At 53.5% G+C, this 23791-nt stretch overlaps 1 protein-coding gene across 3 annotated transcripts in view; it reads right to left on the minus strand.

Annotated features, from left to right (window-relative positions):
* The window catches only part of CTIF (cap binding complex dependent translation initiation factor), a 103719-nt gene extending 92770 nt beyond the window's left edge, over positions 1 to 10949 (minus strand). Inside the window, exon 1 of one of the 3 annotated variants that reach the window (XM_048931589.1) lies at positions 10819 to 10949. Coding sequence is in view for 1 of the 3 variants with exons in the window: in XM_048931586.1 (XP_048787543.1) it covers positions 1956 to 2045 (90 nt within the window). In the remaining 2 variants the exon portion in view is untranslated. Of the gene's footprint in view, positions 1 to 1955; positions 2085 to 10564; positions 10671 to 10818 lie in introns of those variants that run through there. The other 2 variants (XM_048931587.1, XM_048931586.1) reach the window with 2 other exon arrangements.
* Positions 10950 to 23791: the final 12842 nt, after the last annotated feature.

Genomic DNA, 23791 nt, shown 5'->3' on the forward strand with positions numbered 1-23791 from the left:
AGGACACGTGTGAAGGAGGGAAGATTTAGGTTGGGTGTTAGGGGGAAGTTCTTTACTAGGAGAGTGGTTAGGCTCTGGAACGGGCTGCCCAGGGAGGTTGTGGATGCCCCGTCCTTGGACGTGTTTAAGGCCAGGTTGGACGGGGTCCTGGGCAACCTGGTCTGAATGTGGATGTTTGGTGGCCCTGCTAGGCAGGGGGGTTGGAACTACATGATCCTTGGGGTCCCTTCCAACCCGGGTGATTCTGTGATTCTGTCTCTACAGCCACCTGTAAAACACACATCTGGGCTATCTGTTCACCTGCTGCAGTTCCTGCTCCTGGAAGGTGGTACCCCCAGGAAAGCAGCCATGTCACTGCTGTCCCAGCTACCCTGTCCCCAAGTGTTCTCTTCCTACGAAGCCCTACATCTCACCTTTCTCTCCAAGCCCCATTACTTTGGCATACGTGGGATGGGCTGAAACCCCAGCACCAGAACCAGAGAGCAGCACTGGGGCTGGGGATTGTTGTCACCTCCCCTAGCTGGGCTAACTCAAAGGGAAGTGTCACAGAAGATACGAACCCACAGCCTTTTTGTCTTCAAACTCGCAGGGATGTGGCTGATGGGAAGGAACAGGCACAACCAGCACTCTGACCTGGCACCCACGCCTTGTTTGCTTGCTTCTCATCCAAGGTCAAGCTTATTGAAGCAGCTCAGATAATCTCAAAACAAACTTTAACTCTTGAGTGGAAAAGGGAGCGTTTGGGGAAACACGGAGCTGCCTGCAGGGAGAGCCCGACCAACCCGTCCCAATACCAGGGGACTGTGCAAAGGACTGACCTGGGGGTCACCTACACGAAACCCAAACGGGGTGCAATGACTGCAAACACAGACTGGCCAGAAATACTTACTTGGTAAGTTTGTCTTGTAACTCAACCAGCTCACAGAAAGGACCATGAAAGCCGAAGCAGGCTTCCAAGATCCCCAAGCCCAACCTCATCCCGTACCCACCGTGCCCACTGGCCACAAGTGCAGCATCTCCATGATTTTGGAACACCTCCACGAATGGTGGCTCCACCACACCCCAGACAGCCTGTGCCAACGCCTGGCAGCTCTTTGGAGAAGGAATTGTTCCTATCTTCCTATTTACAGAGACAGCTGAGGATAGGGCCCACCTTTGAGGAGCACTGCGCCCTGAGGAACCCAGACAAGGGCCCACCTTCAGTAAAAAAATACAAAAAGAAAAGGTAAAATGGAATTTGCTTATTCAAGCAACTGTTAACAGCACACACACAGAGCCACAAATGAAGCAGTTAAGCTTATGAAGAGACTGAGAAAGGCACTTCTGGAATAAACCATACAGTACACTTGGCCAAGAAAACAAACCCTGCGTCCAACCTCGGCTTACTGTGAGCACTTCATAGGAAAGTGGGAGGAATGCAAACAAACAGCATTACTGACCCAGCACCTGGGTGCTGAGTGGCACAGGGAATGCTGGGGCTCGGTGCTGGGCTCTCCCAGTCCCACTGGAGTTTTATTCTGAGCAATTAATGGCAAAAGAGGGGGGAAAAAAACACACACACACACACAAAGTCACATCACTTGTCTTCCCGCAGCCAATTCGGCTCGGTGAGTTCTAAATAGCTTTGGTCAAGTCAAAGCGTTGGAAAGAGTTCTCCCTATTTGCAGGGTTTGGTTCTCTTAAATAAAGGATTTTTGCTTCTGTTTCTCCGCTGCTCTCCGTTCAGCAGTGCAAAAATATCCGTCACATTCTGCTTGGATGAGGCACCTCAACTTGATGCTACCTGCCACCGATGTTCCAATGGAATCAAACAGCTCCATCCTCAGTGAGCACAGCTAAGGTCCCTCAAACCCTCCTTGGTCCTCACAGCCACCTCTGTCGGAGCAATTCTTCCAAGGGCCAATTAACAGAAAAAAATACAATGAAATTAAAAAAAAAACAAAACCCACACTCACCACCAATTCCTTATTCTCATCCCCGATTCTCCTGTGTAGCAGAGCTCGGAGAATCACCCAGCACTGAGCATACAGCACAGTGCAGATCATTCCATGCACTGCTGTAACCCGTGCGTGTCAGCAGCCAGAAACACACAGGAACTTCAGGCAAGTAACAAATGTGTCACTTCTTTTTTTTTTCCTAACTTAAATAAGAGGGAGATGGGAAGACCCCCGTCCCACCCCTGCAGGGAGCATGGGCTGCTGCAGCCCCAATTGCTTTTTCAGGCTCTCTGCTCAGCACGAGGAGCTGCACTGAAAATATTTACTCTGCCACAGATAGCAGCGAGGCCACAGAAACCCTGCTGCAGATACGGCCCAGCTGCAGATACGGCCCAGCTGATGCCTGCACACTGCTCCCCTGTCCTGCTCCAGGTCAAACTGAGGATACTGAACAGAACAGAGAGGAAAAAAAACACAGGTTTTGGGTGTGGTGCTGACTTGCTCTTTGCAGGCAGTGCTGTCAAGGAGCTGCTAACCTCGCTGACCCCATCAGGTGCTTTAGCACAGGGCTTATCACTAAGCTCTGCCCGGCATGGGGCACAGGGCTATAAACGGCTGCTGTCTGCCCAGCTGCCCTGCTGGGCCTCCCCAGATGTTGGGGAGAAACAGCTGCTTGGGACTGAACTCACCCAAGATGCAAGGCTTTGCTGTTCTGCTCTCCATCTCCCAGGCCGGCCTCCATTTATCCGTGCTGATGGTGCTGTTAAATCCTGCCGACACGCTGCAAATCCCTGCCCTGCTGGAGGAGAACGTGGCACCTTTTGGAGGTAACCAGCCCCGGTCAGTGCCCAAACCAACCCTTCTGCAAATGGGGTGGGCAGGGCAGCGGGAGGAGCACAGATGGTGCACAAAAACCCAACCCTGCAACCCTGAGCAGGGCAGGGGGCTCCAACACACCATTGCCACCCGTCACTGAGGCAGAGGGAGGACTTCATCCAGCACACGTGTGCTTGGGGAACAGAATGGGGCTGGGACGACGTGGGGTCGGCCCCTTGGGTCTGCAGGGTCATGCAGTGAGGTGCCTAAAGGCCCAGCGGGACACAGCGGGGTGTCCAACCAGGCCAGGAGAGGTGATTCACAGCTGTGTCACCGACCAGGAGAGAAGTCCTGCTCTTTGGCTTGCCTTGCTTGAGTGAATGGACAACATTATCAAAGGAATGACAGGAGATCGAGCAGCAGCTTGGAGGAAGACTCGTGAGAGCCAGTGAACCCTGCACTAACAGGGGAAGAGCAAGATTATCATAATTAGGTCAGCTGGTGATAAGCTTTCTCAGAGGAACACATGCCCACGAGCACTGCTGCACTGCCATAAAGTGGCAACGTCCCCATGGAGCCAATAAAGCCAGACACAAGGCTTAACCCAGGGACAGCTGCCCCAGCCCAGCCTTCCACAACAAGGCACAAGGTCTCTCCTCCCCCTTCATCAAAGCCAGAAGGAACTTATTCCCAGAGGCAAGCAGCCAGGAGGTGTAGGCTGAGCTCTGGGAGAAGGGCTCGGGTCAGAAGCACAACAAGCGAAGGCTCAAGCTCTAGGAGGCAAGGAGCAAAGAGGATGACCTCACTGTAGGTACGAACAAGCTTTTCCCTGTGCAAAGGGAGCTGGAGGTTTCATGTCATCCATCTCTTCCTCCAGGCTGGATCGCACCAGCTCTGCCATCCCAGCAGCTTTGAGGCATGGCACAAGGAGATGAAAAGGCCCCGGCTCCAGCCCTGGAGCAGGAATTTGGCTGAGCTCACCTCCAGATGTCTGACACTGGCCCAAGCAAACAGGAAAGGGAGACCAAAGGGGAGGATGTGCACGCTGTCCTGCCCCTCCTCTTGCTTCCTCACCATCTGTACCATGGCAGAGTCATCAGCTGTTCCCAATTTGGCTGTGCAACCCTGCAGCCCAACCTCCAGCCCCATGTGATGCTGTAGGAAGTGAACACGTTGTTGCAGGAGCCCTCAACCCAGCACACAGCCTCCACCCTACACGCCTACCTGCCCCAAGGATGCTTCATGCAACCATTACTTCCCCATGCAACCACTACAGTCACTACAGATCCCTGCCCAAAGAGCAAGAGAGCTCCTTAAAAACACACAGATATTTCCCATATTACCCCTGGATTGTGCAGAAGACCCTCGTGCTCAAGGCTGATGTTCAGCCTGCCAATCCTTCCCTCACCCTCCCAAGCGACGCTCTGATGCTGTCCTGCGCCCCAACCTCTCTCCAGCAAATCACAATGCAACAGCTACCATTCCTCACACATTTGGAATCAAAGAGTTCGCTGCTTTTTTGTTAAAATAATTGCCTAATCAAATGCATCACTTCCAAGCCGACGCTCCCCCTAATGTTTTAATCAATAGATACAGATGCTCAGGAGAGAGCTGATGTGGCCTGAGTTACTGCAAGCACTGCAAGGACATGACCACGTCTTGTTGCTGGCATCACTGGGTGATGTGGAACCCAGGGGGAGCAGAGCAGAGTCAACCATGCCAAAACAGTTACGCTGCTGAACATCAACACGCCAGGTAATGAACGGCCTCGGACATCTACATGATTTGGTTGGAATTCTAAGGAGAACATAAAAAAACAATGTTGGACGCAAGCAAACCAAACCCCAGCTGGCTTCCTGGAACACAGCCTGGTGATGGCCAGCCTCAGCTCCGCAGCACAGCCTGCCATCTCCATACAAATAGGTGCAAATTTCCAGTCCCACAGCCACCGCCGGGGATCGACTTATCACCAAGCAGGCTGGAATCACAAAGCCACTGAACCATTAAGGTTGGATGTCAGAGATCCCCAGGCCCAACCCCGCCCCCCAAGCCCACTGACCATATTCCCAAGCACCACATCTCCATGGTTCTTGAACACCTGTAGGGATGGGGACCCCTCCACCCCCCTGGGCAGCCTGTGTCAATGCCTGACAGCTCTTCAGAGAAGAATTTTCTTTTAGTATCCAACCTGAACCATTACCTCGTCTCCTATTGCTAGTTTCCTGGGAAACCAGATATTTATAAGCATCTCCCATTCGACTTGTGCATTACAGCCAGCACTGCCATCAGAAAGCCCCCCCCTGTGTAACCTCCCTGGTACACGGGCTCATGAGAGGAAAACCACACAAGGAACAGGGGAAACGTGCCTCCTGCATGGCTACCACACCGTACCCAGAAACATCTGACAGAACTGGATGGGTCTGCTTCAACAGAGACCTCAGTAAAGGTGACGTGTAACTCATGTCCTCAGCTCTTTGCTCCTTACTGCGAGATCCTGGGGTCACCAAGGACCTCTTATGGGAAATCCAAAGAGATACCTTTGCCACCTACAGGAGCTGCTCAGTATCAGAACTCTTACCAAAAACCTGCGAAAGCCTAAAATTCACCACTCCCCAGAATCCGGCGCTGTCAAAGCAGGGTCAGGTCCCCACAGTGTGCATCACACACCAAAGGTGAGGACAAGCTAGGCAGCACCAGCAGCCCTCCTGCTAAAACCATCGAGAAACACAGGCACGCAAGCCACAGACAACCCAGGAGCTGAAAGTCACGAACAAAGGGGTGCCAGAATTTCCTAAGCAGGTCAAAAACGCCTCCTGGGTTTGAGTGTTTTGGTTTGGTGGGGAGAGGAAGGGCTCTGGGGAGGCTGGGTTTGTAGGTTCCCCTCGGAGCAAAGCGATGCTGCAGCCAGCAGTGCTGGCTTCCAGCAGAAGACAGCAATTAACTTGAAACAAATGCACTCTTTTTCTTGCAACGCAGCACATGGCTTGCCATCAGTTCTCTCCAAACCACCCCAGATGAGCCCATTCCCCTCTGCTGCTGTCGGGGCTCGCAGGTCCCCAGGCTGGCAGCTTGTTCTCCTCAAGCAGCGTGCTGTGAGGATACGCCTGGCACATCGTCCGCCCCCAAAAAGTGCCTTTTCTCACCCAAACATGGGGTGAGGAATCAGACAGGCTGCTATTGCATGGAGCGCTCATACGGAGCGGTGTGCGGGGAGCAGAGCGGAGCCGGCAGGGATGACTGTGCAGAGACAAGAGAGGAATGGCTGAGTCACTTCCTCCCCCACAGCCCTAAATAGAGTAAGGAAAATCGTTCTGTGAGCTGACAAGAAAGGAACAGAATCCCCAGAAAAAAAAAAAAAGAAAAAGTGCAAGCAGTGATGGAGGAAAGGGAAGGGCAGAGCAGGTGGCCCCAGGCTGCAGCTGTAGTAACAGCCATCACCAAGAAGGCAGCACAGGGCACGGCTTCCAACTCAGCTCTCATGAATCTGGTGTCCACCAAGCAGCTCCAAGCCCTGCACCCAGTGAAGATGACCACCAAGGGTCCGTGGTTGTGCAGGTCCCTTCCAACCCAACCATTCCACAGCTCTGCGGCTCTACAACTCTGTGTTGAAAAGCCACCTCCGTGAGAAGCCCCTACACCAAGCTGCTCCCATTCCCCATTAGCAGCCCACAGACAGCGAGGCAGTGCAGCCAGGTGCTGTCCTGTTCTGTAAATCCCGTCAAGGGCTTAAAACTTCTGCTCTGTGCAGCGCCAATCATGGCGCATCCTCACCGCCTACTCAGATGGCAGGTGATGCAAAGGGGGTTAGACAAGGAAAATCCTATTGAATTCAGAGATTTGGGGCCATATCCCGGACTATCAGCTCTTTGGAGTGGACGTTTTCAGTATCCGTTGGTTCAGTGCCCCAAAGTGCTGCCGTAACAAGAGAGGCAATAATGAGGTGTCCCACAAGGCACGGAACATCCCTGCTGCCAGCTGATGGAGGGGACCAGGTTCAGATCTCCAGCAGTATCTCTACAGATGACTCCTTCTTTGGGCTCAGCATGGATTTTTTGCTTAAAAAACATTTTGTGAGGCTTAGAGCTGGCCCCACCATAAGCCTCAAATCCCACTGGGTGTCACTGAGGTAACCCACCTGCACCCAGCCAACATCATGGCTGCAGTCCCCCCCTGTGGGCAGGAAGAAATTGGGATTTCCTTCTTCCACCCATTTCCTTAAAGCATCCGATCTGCATTCCTCTGTTCAATCTGGGCTGAAATCAATCCTGGGGTTGAAACATTTCTGGGGGAACAAGAAGCGAAATCCCATCTGACTGCATAAACCTCATCTCTGTAAACAAAATAATAACAGTAAAAAAAGCACAGAAATGGGAAAGAAGCCTCAGTTTGAAGTGGCTGCTGCCCCTCGATAAATAAATCTCTCACCTCACGTAACGCATATTAAGAAAAAAAGCCACTCAATGTTCTCCTTTGGGCTGATTCCTGGAAAGATGCTGCGTGCCCACCAATATTCAAAGCCTGGGAAGGACAGCCAGCACCTCAGGGTTTTAACGAAGCCCTGCATTGCTGGTGTGCTGCAGGATTTAGGGCTCAGTTAGGGGGCTTCCCTTGGCCAGGCCGCCACACCACTGCTGTGATGGTGCAAGCTTCCACCCTTCCCAAAGCTCCTATGGGTGAATGATGTCCCCCAAAGCGACATCCCCCAAAAGTGACATCCCCCATACAGACAACCCCCAAACCACTAACCCTGTGTTCCCAACATTGCCATCCTCTAAAGCAACGCCCTCCAAAATGTCAGCCCTCAAACTGACGTCCCCCAGAGCGACAGTCCTCAGTCTGACAGCCCAGACCTCTTGGCAGGGTGACCTCCATCCCCATAAGTGGAGGTGGCTGGACAGAAGCAGCTCCACGCTGCAGCCCTGACCCGACGTCACAGCACCATGTGCGCACGGCGAAAGACAAAAAATGCCATTCAGTGAAACAGGTACGAGCACAAAGCCTCCAGCTGCCACCAAATCCATCAGCTGTAGCTAAGGACAAAGCACGGCGTACCTGGCTTGCTCCTGGTTGCAGGAAGCCGGGGGCAGCTGTGTGTCTGCTGTGCACGCCTGTCCCTCTGACAGCTCCAGAAGGAGAGGGAAGGCTCGTTTGCAATCAGGCCAATTAAAAGAGTCGGTGACGCCCTCCACAAATTGCTGCATGCTATGAGGTGCCCCAGCAGCAGGCTCCTTGCGGAGGGGTGAGGCGGGATGTGGTGCTACAGAGACCTGAGCGAGAAGCTGAGGTGGGTCACCATGGGTGGCCACAGCTCCTCCTGCCATGGGGAAACCAGTTTGTTGGGTTCTGCCCTTTTGCTGTCTCTGCCCCCTGGGGGAAAGAGGCTGCGGGATGGAGGAGCAGAGAGAATGGAAGCGAAGCCTTTCCTAAAGCACAAAGAACACTCCTGGTCACCATGCGGTCCTCAGAGCCTTGAATGGCTACCGATGACCCCAAGGAAGAACTAAAACCTGATGGAACAGCGTGTGTCCCTGTTCACTGCAGGGAGTTGGACCTGACAGCCTTTAAAGCTCCCTTCCAACACAAACCACCCTACAATTCTACTCTACAGTAACTGCTTTGTTTCAGCAGGAAAGTTGGTGGTTGGATGCAAAAATAGCTTAAAAATACCCAGTGGCATCTCCGTCTCAGCCTGAAGTGAATTTCAATTCGGGTCAGCAGCAAGGCATCTATATTGTAAATGCCTGTCTGTACACACTCAAGCAACATTATTTTGATTTGTATAAAAATACAAATACAACGGCCAGTCTCCCCAGAGAACAGCAATTCCTGGCCAGCACTGCTGGCCCTTCACTCCTGATGGCTCGCTAATGACACTCGTGGAGCAGAACTTCTCCGAGGAGTTTCACAAGGACAACCAGAAGCATTTATGGATGTCACCTGCCCGTAAGCCCTAACAACAACGCCACACATCTTTCAGACACAAAGCCCCAGCCTGAGCTGCCCCAAACGCACCAGAGGACGGCTAACTCTGAAACCTACTGATGTCAGATGCAACGCCAATGTTTGGTTCTGCTAAACCAATGCCAGAAGTCAGCCAAAGGCTCAGTCCAGCAGCAGGAACACAAACATACAGAGGTTTCAGAAGGGTCTGCCTGCAAGTCTATGCAGAATAAGGGCAGAAATGCAACTGGTGCTAACTGCTGCAATCTCACCTTGCTCCTGTTAGTAAAAGAGAAGGGGAAAGGATAGGTGCTGTGAGGAACAGGGCACAAATCCCAAAAGTGGGAACAGAGAAGAGGGTCACAGTGGCATGGCTATTGCCAGCAAAATTCAGAAAGCACGAGCAAGCGCTGAACGGCATCTCCCCATCTCCCTCCCACAGCCTGCGAGGGACAACAACCACAGAGAGTGTTTCCATGCTTTGCACATCACCGTGCAAAGGAGGAACCATCTGTGGACCATTCCCATCCCAGCGGCGTGCAGGGCTGACTCAGCTCCAGCAGCAAGTGTGAGAGCAAGGAGCCACTCCAGGCAGCTCCCTGCTCCCGCTGCCAGCACAGCACCAGGCTCAGCTCATCTATCTCAGGAAGGACTTCAGGAGCCCCGGGCGCTGGGCTTCCTCCTGCAGCTCCGCTGAGATGTGCTGTTTTGCTGCACGTGGATGTGACATGGCATCATTCTGCTTCTTAAAAGCAACGTTGGGTTTGAGAAAGGACAACAAATGGTGCCGGGCAATGTTAAAACACCTTAAGTGTGGCACGGGGCATCTGCAGAGCCTTTGGGCGCAGGTGCTGCAGAAGGGCCTGTGCTCCAAACAGCCAGAGGGATGTGATTTAAATGCAAACACTGCCTGAGCTGCCCAGAACAAGGCAGAAGGAGCGTAGATCTGCACCAGACTGCGGTTTTCCCAACTCGGTAGAGCTCTGACAGGGTGCCGCGACAGCAGAAACCCACGCTAGGGCTGTGACTACGGCTGAGGGACACGGCCAGTGGGCACAGCAAGGTCGGACTGTGGATGCCGGAGCTTTTCTGCCTCCTTCACAGTCACGCGGTTCTGCGACCACCCGGCCACGCCGCGACGCATCTGTGCGGGGACAGGGCAGAGCCCGGCAGCTCGGCGCCCGCGCCACCTCCGCACGTTTCTGTGCCGGCGGTGACCTCCAGCCGCGGCCCGGTGCCCACCCGAGCGGTGCTGGAAGGGCGGCACGCGAGAAGGGAGGCAGCGCGGGCAAGACAAAGGGAAGCGAGCTCAGTCGGGGTGCAGCGGGGCGCGCCGGGCGCTCACGGCCTCCTCCCCGCACGTGCAGGGGCAGCCCGGCCTCGGCTGCGCAGCACCGCGGGGGGCTGCCGCTCCTGCAGGGGAGCAGAACCGCACGGCCGCTGCCCTCGCGCACCCGCAGATGGGAAAATACGAGCCCGACGGAGCGATCCGTGCGGCACCGGGACCGCCCGGCCGCCGCGCACACCTCCCCCCAACGCCCCTCCGTCCCCCTCCCCCGCTCCGGGCTCGGAGACGGCGACCTCGGACGGAGCCCGCGGCTGTCAGCCATCGTCGCGTCCTTACAGACGCGGCGGCACGGAGCCGGAGGGCGGCACGCCGCTCCGCGCACGTCACGGGAAGGGGAATCCGGGGCAGCGACGCCCCGAGCCGGGCGGGCGGCCCGCTGCACCCCGCCGCAGGGCACGGAGCCCGCGGCCACGCGCACAAAGCCCCGCCGGCCGCCGCTCCCCGCGCCCCTCGGCCGCGCCGCCCCCAGCCCTCCGCGCGGCGCCCGATCCCCCCCCGCGCGGCCGCGCCCGCCCCCCGTTACCGGATGGCAGCTCTCCAGGCCGGCGGGAGGGGCGCCGCCCGGCCGCCAGCAGCAGCTCCGCCGGAGGAGCCGGGCAGTGCCGGGCCCTGACGTACCGCCCGCCCCCCGCCCCGCCCCGCGCGGGCCCTGCCGGGAGCTGTAGGCAGCGGGGCCGCTCTGAGCGCCCGGATCTGAGCTGAGCGCCCGGCTCTGCCCTGCGGCCGCGCCCCCCGTTCAGCAGCCGCCGTGCCGCGCCGCGCCGTGCCGTTCCGTGCCTTGCCGTTCCGTTCCGTTCCGTGCCTTGCCGTTCCGTGCCTTGCCGTTCCGTGCCTTGCCGTTCCGTGCCTTGCCGTGCTGTGCCGTGCCGTGCTGTGCCTTGCCGTGCCGTGCCGTGCCGTGCTGTGCCTTGCCTTACCGTGCCATGCCGTGCCGTGCCGTGCCGTGCCTTGCCGTGCCGTGCCTTGCCTTGCCGTGCCGTGCTTCCCGCACCGCCGTCACGAGGAACTGACCGAATCAGATCCCAGTGTTGCTCTCTGCCTTATTTTTGGCTGGACGGGTTGCCGTGGCGACCTGACAATGATGGGAAGGGGGTGCCTGGGATTGTGAGAGCTCATCGCTGGTTTAGGGTTTTGGCTTTGTGTCGTATTCCAGGCCAGGAAACCGCCTGTGTTGCATCCTGTGTGCTGTGCCCTGCCCTGCACGGGGTGAAAGAGGTTCCGAGAATGGACCTTATCCCTATGGAGGCCTGAGCGGCAGGTATGAGAACCAGGTATGAAGACCTGGAGGGCGGTATAAGAAAGAAAGGGACACTCTTTTAACAGGGTCTGCTGCAATAGGACAAGGGGAAGTGGTTTCAAACTGAAAGAGGGGAGATGTGGACTGGATACAAGGAAGAAGTTCTTTATAATAAGGGCGGTGAGGCCCTGGCACAGGCTGCACGGAGAGGTTGGTGTTGCCCCATTCCTGCAGACAGCCGAGGTGGGGCTGGATGGGCTCTGAGCACTGCTGGAGCTGTGGGTGTCCCTGTGCACTGCAGGGAGTGCGACCTGATGGCCTTTAGGGGTCCCTTCCCACCCGAACCGTTCTGTGGTTCTATGAAGAAGTGACTCGGGAGAAGCTGGAGGAGGAGAAGGAGCATTCCTCTGAGGGAAAAGATGTGGCTGCTGTGCTGGGTGCCGTGTGCCAGGTAATAACAGAGGATGACTCAGTGTTTGGGAAACGGAATTGGCTCTTGATTAAAGCGTGTGTAGGGAGGTGTTGGGTGTCAGGAGTTTCTCAAGTGTTGTAAGAGAGAGCTGAAGTGGGCTGGCTGGCAGTGCAGCCGAGCATTACCAGCACTATCCTTGTATATGGAGTACCAGCATCGGTGCACAAAGGGAGGGCAGCTGGTGTTGTCCACTTGAACTTCTGCAAGGCCTTTGCCATGGTCCTGCACCACATCCCCATCTCTAGATCGGAGGGAGATGGGTACGGAATGTTTACAGAGCTCCCCGGTGGAAGCTGGGATGTGCTGCTCACCTGCTCCTCCCTCAGCAGCTTCAAGCCTGCATCAGCTTCACAGCTCATTGCTGGAGGCAGCATTCAGCATCCTGTGTTCTGCTCACTCACAGCTCCCTGTGCAGGATGTTCGCTATACAAACTGGCACTGCTGACATAGGGGGGCTGCTTTGGCCTTCCCACAGTGCAGCCCAGCAAATGCCAAGTGCTCAGACTCCTACAGGAAGGGAAGCCCCACAACACTTGGGTCCACAGCCCCACTGCTGCCATCAGAGAGAGCATTATTCCATCTGGGTGCAGCCAGCTGCGAGCAAATAGACAGCCTTCAGCATGCAAATAATGGGCCCACTGTAGCAGCAAGGAGACAGATGAGGTCTTTATTCCTGCTCCCAGGCATTTCTGTTGCTGAGACCTCTGTCCGTCTGTCTGTCTGTCTACCTGCCCATCCCCCAGGAACGCTGCAGCATTTCTTTCTCTGACCTCCAGTGCAAATCCTGTGGAGTGAGAGGGGGAAACTGAGGCAGGGAGGCAATGGGAAGTGCAGGTGGGACAGATGGCCCCCTGTACCAAAGTCAAGCTTTAGGGCAGGTGCAGAAATGCTGATCCGAGGGTGCTGAGGGCAGGGACGGGCTCCCCGCAGTCCTTTTCTTTTTGTAGGTCAGTGCCATGGCTGTTTTCAATTCAAGGCTGAATTCACTGGGATTCAGCTGCCCTAGCCCCTGCTAGTCTGACCAGTTCCTTAAGGCCAGTGCCAAAGTGCAAGCATCTTGATTCTCTCATTGACCTTCTGTGCCTCCTGATAGGTAGCTAGTTCTAATACTGGGGCTTGGAACCAGGTGTTCTGTAAGGTCCCTTACAACCCCGCTATTCTGTAATTCCACAATTCTACGATTTCCTGAAACTTGCCATAACTCAGCTGCATGATGAAGTACCCAGGCATAATTTATGCCTTTCCCATCCTGATGAAATCTGTGACAACATCTTTGTATTAAAGAGGCCGTAGAAATGTGAAGTCTGATGACACAGGTGAGAACAAGTCACTGCTTTACAGGACTGCCACTATTACAGCCCTGTGAGCATCCACAAAGGTCAGGCTGCAAGGAGCAGTGCTGGTTGATGGCGGATCCCATCCACACCACCTCACGCCTTCAGAGTGACAGTGATGGTCCTTGGTGGTGACATCTCTGATGCAGAGTGGATTGAGCCATCAGAGCAGCTCGGCTCTCTGCAGCGTGGTTGTGCCATGTCACTGGGCACAACCAATCCAATGCTCCGTGCCACCGATCGCTGGCAAAGCCTCACTGCTGCATCTCTCTTCCTCTGCTTGCAGACAGGGGTGTTTTTCCACAGTCCCTTATTGTGGCTGTTAATTGCATCAGAGGATTGCAATGCTGCTGGAAAGGGAGGAGGTGCAAAGGCTGACAGCGGGGAGGGGACTGCAAATCCATGGGCAGAAGGAGCTCTGGGTGCAGGGTGCAGCCATGCAGTGTGTGAGAAACATCCACACAGAATGCAGTTGTGCAGGATGCAGCCTTGCAGGATGCATGCAGCCATGCAGGCTGCAGGATTCATAAGTGCAGGATGCAATCATTTGGGATGCAGCCTTGCAGGGTGCAGGATACAACTGTGCAGGATACATCTACACAGGATGCAGCTGTACAGGATTCATCAAGGGATGGTGCTAGATACTTCCAGGCAGAACACAGCCATGCAGGGTGCAGGATACAGCTGTGCATGGTGCAGCCATGAGGGATGCAGCTGTGCGAGGTGCAGAATCTCACTCTGCAGGATGCAGCCATGCAGGATGTGGGATTCAGCCATGCAGGGTGCAGGACACATCTGTGCAGGATGTAGCCATGCAGGTTGCTGTACAGCTAAGCAGGGTGCAACTGTGAAGAAATGAGGCACAAGGGATGCAGCTGTGCAGGATGCAGCCATGCAGGGTTTGGAGTGCAGCCGTGCGGGGTGCAGGTTACAGCCCTGCAGGGCACAGCACTGCACAAGGCTGCTGGAAGACAGCCGTCAGGGTGGATGACACAGCACTGCTCTCCTGTCGGTGTGCAAAGGGCAGACGCTTGGCTGGGCAGCGCTGGGCCTTCCATCGCTCTGTGTCGCATTACACACAGGCAGCCGTATCGACACTGCTGCCTTTTAAGAGCACTGTAAGCCCTGAAAGACCATCAGGAACGAAGTAACAGTGAGAGGGAGAATAAAGCCGTGAAGCTTTGAAGGGAATGCATGCTGCTGCAGAGCAGTTTGGAATAGCCCTGGTGCTGGGAATGCTGTGGGCTGGCTGAGCTGGGCAGTGCCCTGTGTGATGGCAGCATCAAACCATGCCCCAGTACAGACCCCACTGCCCCCCCAGTAAGGTCAGCGGGGAGGACAGGGAAATGCCACTGCTGCCCGCTTGCTGCAAAACCTTTTCGAAGGAAAGGGCTCGACACGTTCCTGCTTTCGATAGGGGACAAGGAGATAACAGTATCAAGTCACAAGTGTGCCGTGGGTGTTGTGTTTTATGAATCAGAGTGCTGCAGCTTTGTATTTACCGTGCCTGGGTATGATTGCTGTATCACTGAGCCCGCAGAAATCAGTACGAGCATATATACACTATGGATAACCTCTGTGTACACAGAGGATGGCATACGTACACCAAATGTAAACATACGGCCAAATAACCTTATGAAAGGATGTTTCCTGTTAGGAAGAGCCAGAAGAATCTTATTCTATTAAATTTCTGCAGGAGACGGCAATTGGGATTGACAAGAAATGGTCAAAAAGCGCTGAGGTTCATGGCAGGACACGGAAGATGGACTTCACTGCATTCAGTAGCAAAGATTTAACAACAACGGTAATGAAGGGTGTGGGACCTGGGGCTGCGGTGGATTCCTCATCATCCCAGGCCTTTAATCAGAGTTGTTTCTTTTTTTTTTTTTTTTTTCCTTCCTTAAGTATTTAATAGTGGGTTCTGCACTAGTGGTCTGGAGCCATCCTACAGGGGCTATGAGGTGTGGCTCCGTGGTTGCCGTTGCGGGACATGGGATGAGACATGAGCAGGTCTGTTCCTGCTCTGCCCTGAGAAGATCACCTGCAGAGCCCTTCCCTGCCCACCATCCCGATGTGTTTAGGGGACAGCCCTGCTTTTCTCTGCCCTCAAAACACTCAGTGTTTTGTCAGAGGGCTGTCAGAAAGAGGCAGGAGCTGAGCAGCTGGGATGTTCTCGGCTTTGTATGGGTTTGTGCGATAGTCAGCCACGTGGAGAGCCAGCTCCATGAGAGCCGGGTCCCACCGCTGTGATCCTGACGTACCAGCAACTTCCCATCCCTTTTCTCAAACCTGCATCTCACATAGCAGCTGTACAAACCCCAGACAGATGTCTGGGCACGCCAGAAACCAAGGAAACGTTGGCACATCAAATCTAATCCACATTACTGTGGGCGCATCCAGCAATCAAATGCATGGGATGCTGTGAGACTGTCACAGCGCTGCCCCTGCAAGGTCAGCAAGCTTTGGGATTTGGGATGCACAAAGTCAGCTCAATCCTTTGATGTCCAGGGCGCAGACCTTCGGTGGTGCTAATGACAGCACCATTGCATGGCTCACAAAGTTGCACTGAAAGCCCAAAGTCAAGGGGTTAGAAATGACTTTACCTTCAGGTATGAGGACAGAAAATCAGGAAAGGGGAAGTGGAGAAAAAGTGTCAGTATTCAGGTCCTTAAGTTTTACACAAGGGCTCACTGGAGCTTCCTTTCTGCAGAGGTATCTTGGAAGTGAGTGGTATTTCTAGGGGAGACATCACACACTGCAGAGTCTTCAGATTTGAAATACAAAGTTTGCTCCTATGCCTGGCTATTTCACACGCTTAGCTTGAAAGTTTTTTGGGGGGGAAAGTTTTGTTACTCAGTGGGCACCAGGCGAGCACACAGTGTTTGCTTTGACTGCTACAGTCACAGCAGTGCCCCACCACAACATCCCACTGCAGCATCAGCAAGAGAAGGGTCGGCCACTCCCGTTGCCCATCCCGTGTTCTTGCATCCAGCCACCCACAACCCCCTCCCTCCTGCACTCTGATTCTGCACCCCAGTGCCCTTGCACCTTGCCTCTCCCATGCCTCACGCCATTCCTGCTGCTCCCACATCCTGGTGATGAAGCTGTGCTGGGATGTCCCCTGCTGGTTACAGGGCTCCCTTCTGCACCTTGTCTTCTCCTTGCTGCTCCCTGTCTGCACGCTGCCTATTACCTCTGCTGTGTGTTGCAACCCGCATGCATCCTGCTGTTCCCTGCAGCTCCCTGTCTGTGCCCTGCCTGCTACCTGCCTCCACCATGCTGCTCCCTGCAGGCGCCTTACTGCTCCCTGTCTGCCCCTGCCTGCCCCCTGCTGTTCTCTGCTGCTCCCTGCATCCACTTTTCCTGCTCCTTTCTGTTGCCTCCTCCGTTCTTGCTGCACCGCACTTGCTCTCTGCATGCTCCTTTTTCCTTTTGCCCCGTTGCACCCTGATGCTGCCTGCCTGCTCCTTCCTGCTCCTTGCCTGCACCCTGCTAATCCCAGCCTTCTCCACCACTCCCCGCTGCATCCTGCTGTTCCTTGCCTACAACCTTCTGCTCCCTGCTGCACCTTGTACGTACCCAGCTGCACCCTGCCTGCAGCCTTTTGCTTGCTGCTGCTGTCTGCTTCGCCCTGCTGCGTCCTGCTGCTCTGTGCTGCTCCCTCCTGCACCCAGCTGCTCTGTGTTCACCCAGCTGCTCCCTGCTGCTCCATGCCTGTCCTCTGCTTCCACCCTGCTGCTCCCTTCTGCCTGCTGCGCTGTGCTGCACCCCCACTGCACCTTTCCAGCACACCTCTGTGTCTGTGGCACAGCCTGGCCCACACCCCCTGCACATCTGCTGTTCCTGTGTGCTTCACCACTCCTTGCACCGCCACTCTCTGCCCTCTGCAGCCATCCCTGTCCACACCCACCTGCCTGCAGCCAGGGGTGCATCCTCACCCCACACCCTGCCCTGTTCTCATGCACACTGCACATTTTCCCTTGCACCGTGGAGCCTGCAGACAGACAGGATGGGGTGGTGTGTCCCCAGGATATGACCAGGGCCAAGCTGTGACAAAGGAGGTGTCCTTGCTCATAACGTGGGATCGAAACTGGGGGATCTCTATGTCTCTTCCAATCCAGAGTGTTTTCTTTATCCCAGACAGCCTGTGCTGGCGCTGGCAGCCACAAAGGGGTGCCAGAGACCGCTGCCTGCAAGCTGCCACCAAGCCCATAAATAAAAGAGTAAACTTGTCCCTGAGGTGAAACTGGCTTGAAGGCGTTGTGTATAAGTTCATCGTACGTCGGCCAGAGGTGCCCTAGCTGCCGGTGTGGGGAGTTCTGTGCTCTGGAGAAAGCTGCTTGTCCTTCTCTCTGCTTCATTAAAGCTGAAATAAAGGAAAAACAGTGTTTTCGTAGGCAAAGCGTAGGCCCACACATCACAGAGCTGCTGCCAGCACCTTGACCTCCCGTGCTGGTGACAAGGCCAGATCTGCAGGCAATAAAATGAGGAGCTGAGAGCTGCCAAATCTGTGAAGTCTGTGGAAAGCCCTGCTCTGGGGATAGAGGGCATCGCCTCTCCTATTCCTTTCAGAAATGTCCCCCTCGACTGAGCAGCAGCAACGTTTCAGCCTTGCTACCAGGAGACGGGGGGACATGTAGGGGAAAAACGTGGAAAATATGAGCCTGGCTTCAGCTCCCAGCACACCCAGAAAGGAAAGGAGCCCTGGAGGAGCCGGACAGGGGCTGACTCATGGTGTGTGAATGCTCGGGGCTGGCAGCGCTGCCTGTGGCATTTCTGCGCCAGTCCAGACCGTGAAATCCTGGAAGTTTTGCAAGACGCTGTTTGATGATTTCTAGACCAAAACTCGGAGAGCCCTCCCAGCCCTGCCTCGTGACACTGGTCCTCAGTCTCTGCCTAGGGACCGAGTCAAAGGGATTTCTGGAGGCTATTCCCCTCTCTTTTGCTCCTCCACACCCGGTCTCTGCTCCATTTATAGTCCATTTATTTTCCGTTTCCCATGGAGAGAATCGCAGTGCCAGAGGGGCATTTCAAGCTGTGCCCCGGGATGTGCCTTACCTCCAGTCCCTGGCCTTGCCTGAACATTCCCAGACCTTTCTTGTGGTGGAGGAGAGCTGTTCTTAGGATGCATCATCAAGAAATGTGGGTAAATCCGGATTGCAGTGGCTGTTTCCAGCACTGCAGGCTTCCCTGGAGCACTTGGCTGCATCCTAATGGGAAAACTGCCTGCTAGGGCCCAAAGCTCCGAGCACTTTGTCAAACATTGCCTCAGTCTACCTTCTGAGGCAGATAAATAACCTTTACTTTTTGTTGTAGGAAAATAAGCCTTGCTGCAACACAGCATACCCACAGCGAAAGGTCAGATCTCCAGGCTTCTTGTTCTGTCCCCCTTCCCCATTTATTTCCATTGTGCTGCAAAAGCTCTGTGTGCAGCTGGGATACAGCTGGCATGAAGGAGGCCATGTATAATATCCTCAGCACACCAGTACTCACCAGTGTGACCTTGGTTACAACTGAAAGCCATCCCAGACCTTTCTCCTTCCTTCATATAGGTAGAAGGCCGCACTGAGCCCAGCAGAGCAGCCACATCCTGGGCAGCATTCCCAGGGCATTTTTAATATGGAAGAAAGAGCTCAGAGAGCTAAGCAGAGAAGCTTAATAATGTCCTATCCTACCCCAGACAAGCAGCAAAAAACCCAGGTCCCTATACATGCTCTGGGCCCACAGCAGCTGTCAGGTGTTGCCCCGTAAGAACCAGTGTCCACAATGGCTGCAGAGCTGATACAAGTGGTGCTTAACTTCATGTGTCTCAACATTCAGTCCTTCTTGACTATCAGAGAGATGTGCAAGCTTAGAATTATTCTCAGTGCTGTCTTCTTGGAGAGCCTCACCGATTCCTGCAAAGACTGTGCCTGTAGGCACTGGTGATAAATCGGCTTGGAGGGCTCTCCACGGATGACTGGGACAAATGGGACAAGTGTGTTTAGTAGAGTCATAAAATCATGGAGTCAGTAAGGCCAGAAAATACCTCCAAGATCCCCAAGCCCAACCCCTACCCACCCCATGCCCACTGACCACGTCCCCATGTGCCACATCCGCACAGATCTTCAATACCTCCAGGGCTGGGGTCTCCACCATCTCCCTGTGCAGAGGAGAATAACTTTTTTTCCTGAGAAGAACCATTTCAAAGTTCAAGGTGTTCATTTTCCCCACCAGCTTTGTTCCTTGGCTCTTTTTCCACAGACACAAGCAAACATTAATCCCCAAACCCAAAGCACTCAGCATGTTCTCAGCCTGCTGCTGGCTCTGGCAAAGCAAGAACCCGGCCATGGTACAATCATTCTTTCAACTATCAGAGCTTGTCCGGATGCTGTTGTCTACTGGCTGGTTTTATGTGCTATCCTAGAGAACTCTACAGAATCATTAAAGTTGGAAAAGGCCGCTAAGAGCATCAAGTCAAACCCCCACCCACACTATGATCCATGTCACAGCATGCAACAGCATCCCTAGCTGGGATCTGGTTGTGCCGTGGCAATGCTACGTGCAGCTGCAGAGAAGCAGCAGTGAGAATGTGACACCAGTGCTAATGTGCTCTGCAATGAGTCATTAATAAAAAGAAAAGTGCTCCGAGGTGGCAAGAGCTCCTATTAATCTTAACAGCATTAGGCTGTTTTGTTAAGTTTAAGAGATAATTGCTATAGTGACATGTTCACATTTCTGAAGTGCAAAAACAATAGTTCCATTCTGCAAATGTTAAGACATTTCTTTCGAAAAAAAAAGAAGGAAGGCAAGAATGAATATCAGCTGGAGGAAATGAAGGCATATGCATCACTGAAGAACAAACACTGGAGGATTTTATCTTGAAGCACGTTTAGCAATAGAAATAGGAAAAAAAAAGATCTTTGTATGAGGCAGTGCTGCTGCTGGAAGGCATTGCCTGGGAGTGCTTTGGCACCTGTTCTGCAGCGTTCTGTCCTGGGCATGTCACCTGGTGCAGGAGAAACCCAAAATCACAGATGCCCCTTGCTAATGGCAGCAAAGATGTCGAGTCCCCCAGAGCATCATACGGACCCCTAGTGTCAATCCATCCTGCCAGCCACCTGCCAGAGCACTTAGGGCTGCCCTAGCCGACCACTCACCTCTGCCCACCTTCCGTCCCACTCTGTCCCTTGTAGGGCATCTCCTGGCACTGGGTGACCCCAATACTTCTGTGGCCTGAAGAAGGGTTTATGTGCCCGAGCGTTGGTCCCGTTTTTCTACCTCTACCAGTTGGCCTCACAAAAGATAGAATCTCTGCACACACATGCCACTGACTTCAAGGGATGTTGCCTGAGATAAGCTGTCGCTCCCCAGGCTTTGTGCTTATCGGTGGGAACGGGGTGTGTATCCCTCCCTCTTCTGCACCTGAATGCTCTCATTGTTGTTGCGCCTTTGTCTGTCAGAGGGAAAGAAGTTGGCCCGCAATGAATTGGGTTAAACAAGTTTTTCAGCTGTGCGCAGGTTAGGATAGGCCACAAGAAAAGAACCACAGCCCTTTGAAGTCAAGCTGCTCCTTTTCTTTTCATGGGCGGGTTTGTAACTCTGACAGTGAGTGATCCTTGCTCAGATGAAGATCAATTCACCAAACAGAAGAACAAAGGCTGGCGAAGCACACCATGATCTGAGGGCTGGCGTTGTGATGGTGATGGTGTACTGTTGACAGAGGGCCAGGAGGCAGCTCTGCTAAGTCGCAATGGTCATGAGGCAAGCCTTCCTCCAGGGGTTCTCACCGAAAACACAAGAAATAGGCAAAAATGAGGCTATCCCTTCATTCCTAAGAAAGAAATCTGCCATCATAATAATAAGTAGGAAGAAAATGAGTTATCTCCTCCAACCCAATTGGGCTGGTGGCATGCCTTGCGCTCAGTCTCTTAGGGTTTGAGTCTGTAAGTGAGAGATGTTGTGTCCTCTGATCCCTGGGCAATGCCATTTAGGAGGCCACTGTTGGGAACTCTCTCCTCCTCTCTCCTCCTGCTGTAACTTCTGCTTTCCTTTGGCTATAAAGAAAGTTCCTGGGCAGAGTCTGCAGTTACGCTGAGTTTTGTTTAACATAATCTGAAGAGCGGGGACTGGATCTTCCCCTTCTGGATGAATGCCTAAGCAATGAGCTGTAAACTCACAAGGCCTCTGTCTCTCTCTCTCCACCAGTTAATTATTTTATACAAAACAGAGAAAGAAGCCGAACGAGCCCCGCTACAGAGGAACTTGCCCAGTGGCTGATCTCCTCCAAGCTGGGAAGGGGTCTGCAAAGTCTCCTCCAGCACTTCCAGATGAGTGACCTGAGCCATGGGCACAATATATTGCAAGAAAAGGATTAACTCTATATTAATTATCAGGAGACTGTCCAGCCCTCACACCCCCAGAAGGAAGACTCAGTCACTCAACCCTGTGTGCTCAGCTGAGCGCAATCCAAACTTGCTCTCAGGATGAACTTTGCCCACTGCCTTTGCTGCAAACGCTGCAGCTCAGACTGAGTGGCATCAGGCTGATCCCTGATACTCTTCTTGTGTACCTTGCTCAGAACTGAGGGTCACCTACAAATGTGGAGCAGCAATGCCAAGCTCTACCCATAAGACATCTTCACGTTTACAAACGAGGCTGTCGTACCTTGAGACAGGCTGAAGTCATCAAAAAATGAGGATTTCTTCCAGCCTGCTACCAGGCCTCCCTGTGGACATTTTGGAAATGCCAGACCTCTTCCTTGGGGTTTTTAGAGCCTTTCTAGGACGAACGGCAGGATCTGCAGAAAGGTTAGCATCAAACAGCTGCAGAGCATGATCATCTGTAGGGGATGCATAGCCAGAGGTTCGGTGTCACAGCTCCTGTGCAGCTGTCCTATGGCTAATGGGAAAGACTGTATTCTGAAAAGGTCAAAAAGGCAATTAATGAGACGAAGCAGCAGCTCTTCCCAGTGCCAGAGCAGGGGCTCAGCCAGAACGTTTGTATTTCCTTCAGGTTTATTAACCATTAAGTGTTATTAGGGATGGGAACATAAATATAATGAGCTCAACTATGGGTATAGTCAGGAGCCCTTTTTTTCCCATCAAGAGCACAGATTTTTCCCATTGGGCCGGGCAAGAGTGTAAAAAGCAACAGCAGGAGACCCCCAGCCTGCCCCTGGCAGCTCAACTCCACTTCATCTTGCTTTATGCTGGGGAACTCGCTGTGATTCCACTTCGCTGTGAGCAAAGCCCATGCATGGCACCAGCAGCAGGATGCTCTGGAAGGATAGCCTGCAAAGGGTTTCTCCTCTGCAGCAAAGCCAACTTAAAAGAATTACTGATTCCTCCAGCACTGCCTGCTCACTACATCACCACATGCTCCTCAGTTGTCCTGGCATTAAACCAGTGCAGTAATTCATCCAGGTTAAAAATAACCAGTGGGGGGTTTCGGTGTGGGGTAGAGAGAGAAACAGTTTTTTTTTTTATCTTGGATCTGTTCACTGATCAGCAGTACAGCACAGCATGCAAGCAGTGGTTCCAGTACGAGGAGATGGAGCAGTGTGGGAAGTGGGAACAGACCTGGACGCCCTTAGGTGGGAAGTGAGGCTGAGAAAATGGGATGTGGCACTGCATCAAGTCTGGCAACAAGAACAGTGTAAACTGTTTAAATGTTTGAAAACAGTTTGTAATCTAATTTTGCAACAGGAGTTTTGTTTGTTTGTTTGTTTTTATAACCGGGAGCTTAAAATACACTGATTTTCCAGCAATATATTAAATTTTGCTGCACTTTTGTTAGCAGGTGGGTATATGATCAAAGTAGAAACGGTGGCATACCTGTCCTTGGAGATCAGTAGTAACAGCAGGAAGTCACAGCCGACCTCTTCCTGGGTGCAGAGAGAGCTCAACATCCATCCCAACTCTAGTTTGCCATGATTCTAGGACAGAAACACTTATTTAGATCACCATTTCTTTCACATACCCATTTTCCAATGTTTTAACTTAGATGTTCTAAATGACAGAATAACGGATGTTGTGCATTTATTTACTCACTGCTTGTACCAAGTCGCAGAATTTCATGAGATGCAGTAGAAAAAAAAACCGAGTTATTATTGAGATAATTAAAACGACTTGAGGAGTTTCTGTATGCTAGGAAGCAGTCCAGGGAAAAGAGCAACCTGACTCACAGAAAATGACACAGCCAACCAGCCCTGCATTGAGCATCTGATGGGCCTGGGGCTGGCACGGAACTGAGAGCGATGTCCAGCAAGAGGTTTGTAGGGCTGCTCTGTTTTTAAAGCAGTGTAATGTATGGACATGGCCTGCACGAGTCAGAGCTCTCAGAGGTGCAGCCTGCATGTCCTCTTCAGTGGTGATGGGATCCACACGTGCCATGGGATCCCGCTGCTGTCCCCAGGCCCACGGGAAGGGACATGTCCTGGGCACAGAGTGGGCAGGGTGTAGGGTTGAGGGTCTTTGTGCTCAGATCCTTTGTGATGCATTTGAATGCTTGGCACCTGGAGGGGGATGAGGGCAGTACAGGCAAGCTTGGCATGTGGAGCACGGAGAGAGCAGTGCTAGTGTCTGCCTTCCCCTCCTCCCTGTTGGGATCATCTCATTCCATCATCTCTGGCAGCTTCACATGAGCAAATTCAGTCTGGGGGTCCCCACTTGTGTCCCCATATCTGTATCTCCCATTTGCACCTGCTAAGAGCAGCTCCTGCTGCAT

This window comes from Lagopus muta, chromosome Z (assembly GCF_023343835.1).
Source record: "Lagopus muta isolate bLagMut1 chromosome Z, bLagMut1 primary, whole genome shotgun sequence".
NCBI lineage: Eukaryota > Metazoa > Chordata > Aves > Galliformes > Phasianidae > Lagopus > Lagopus muta.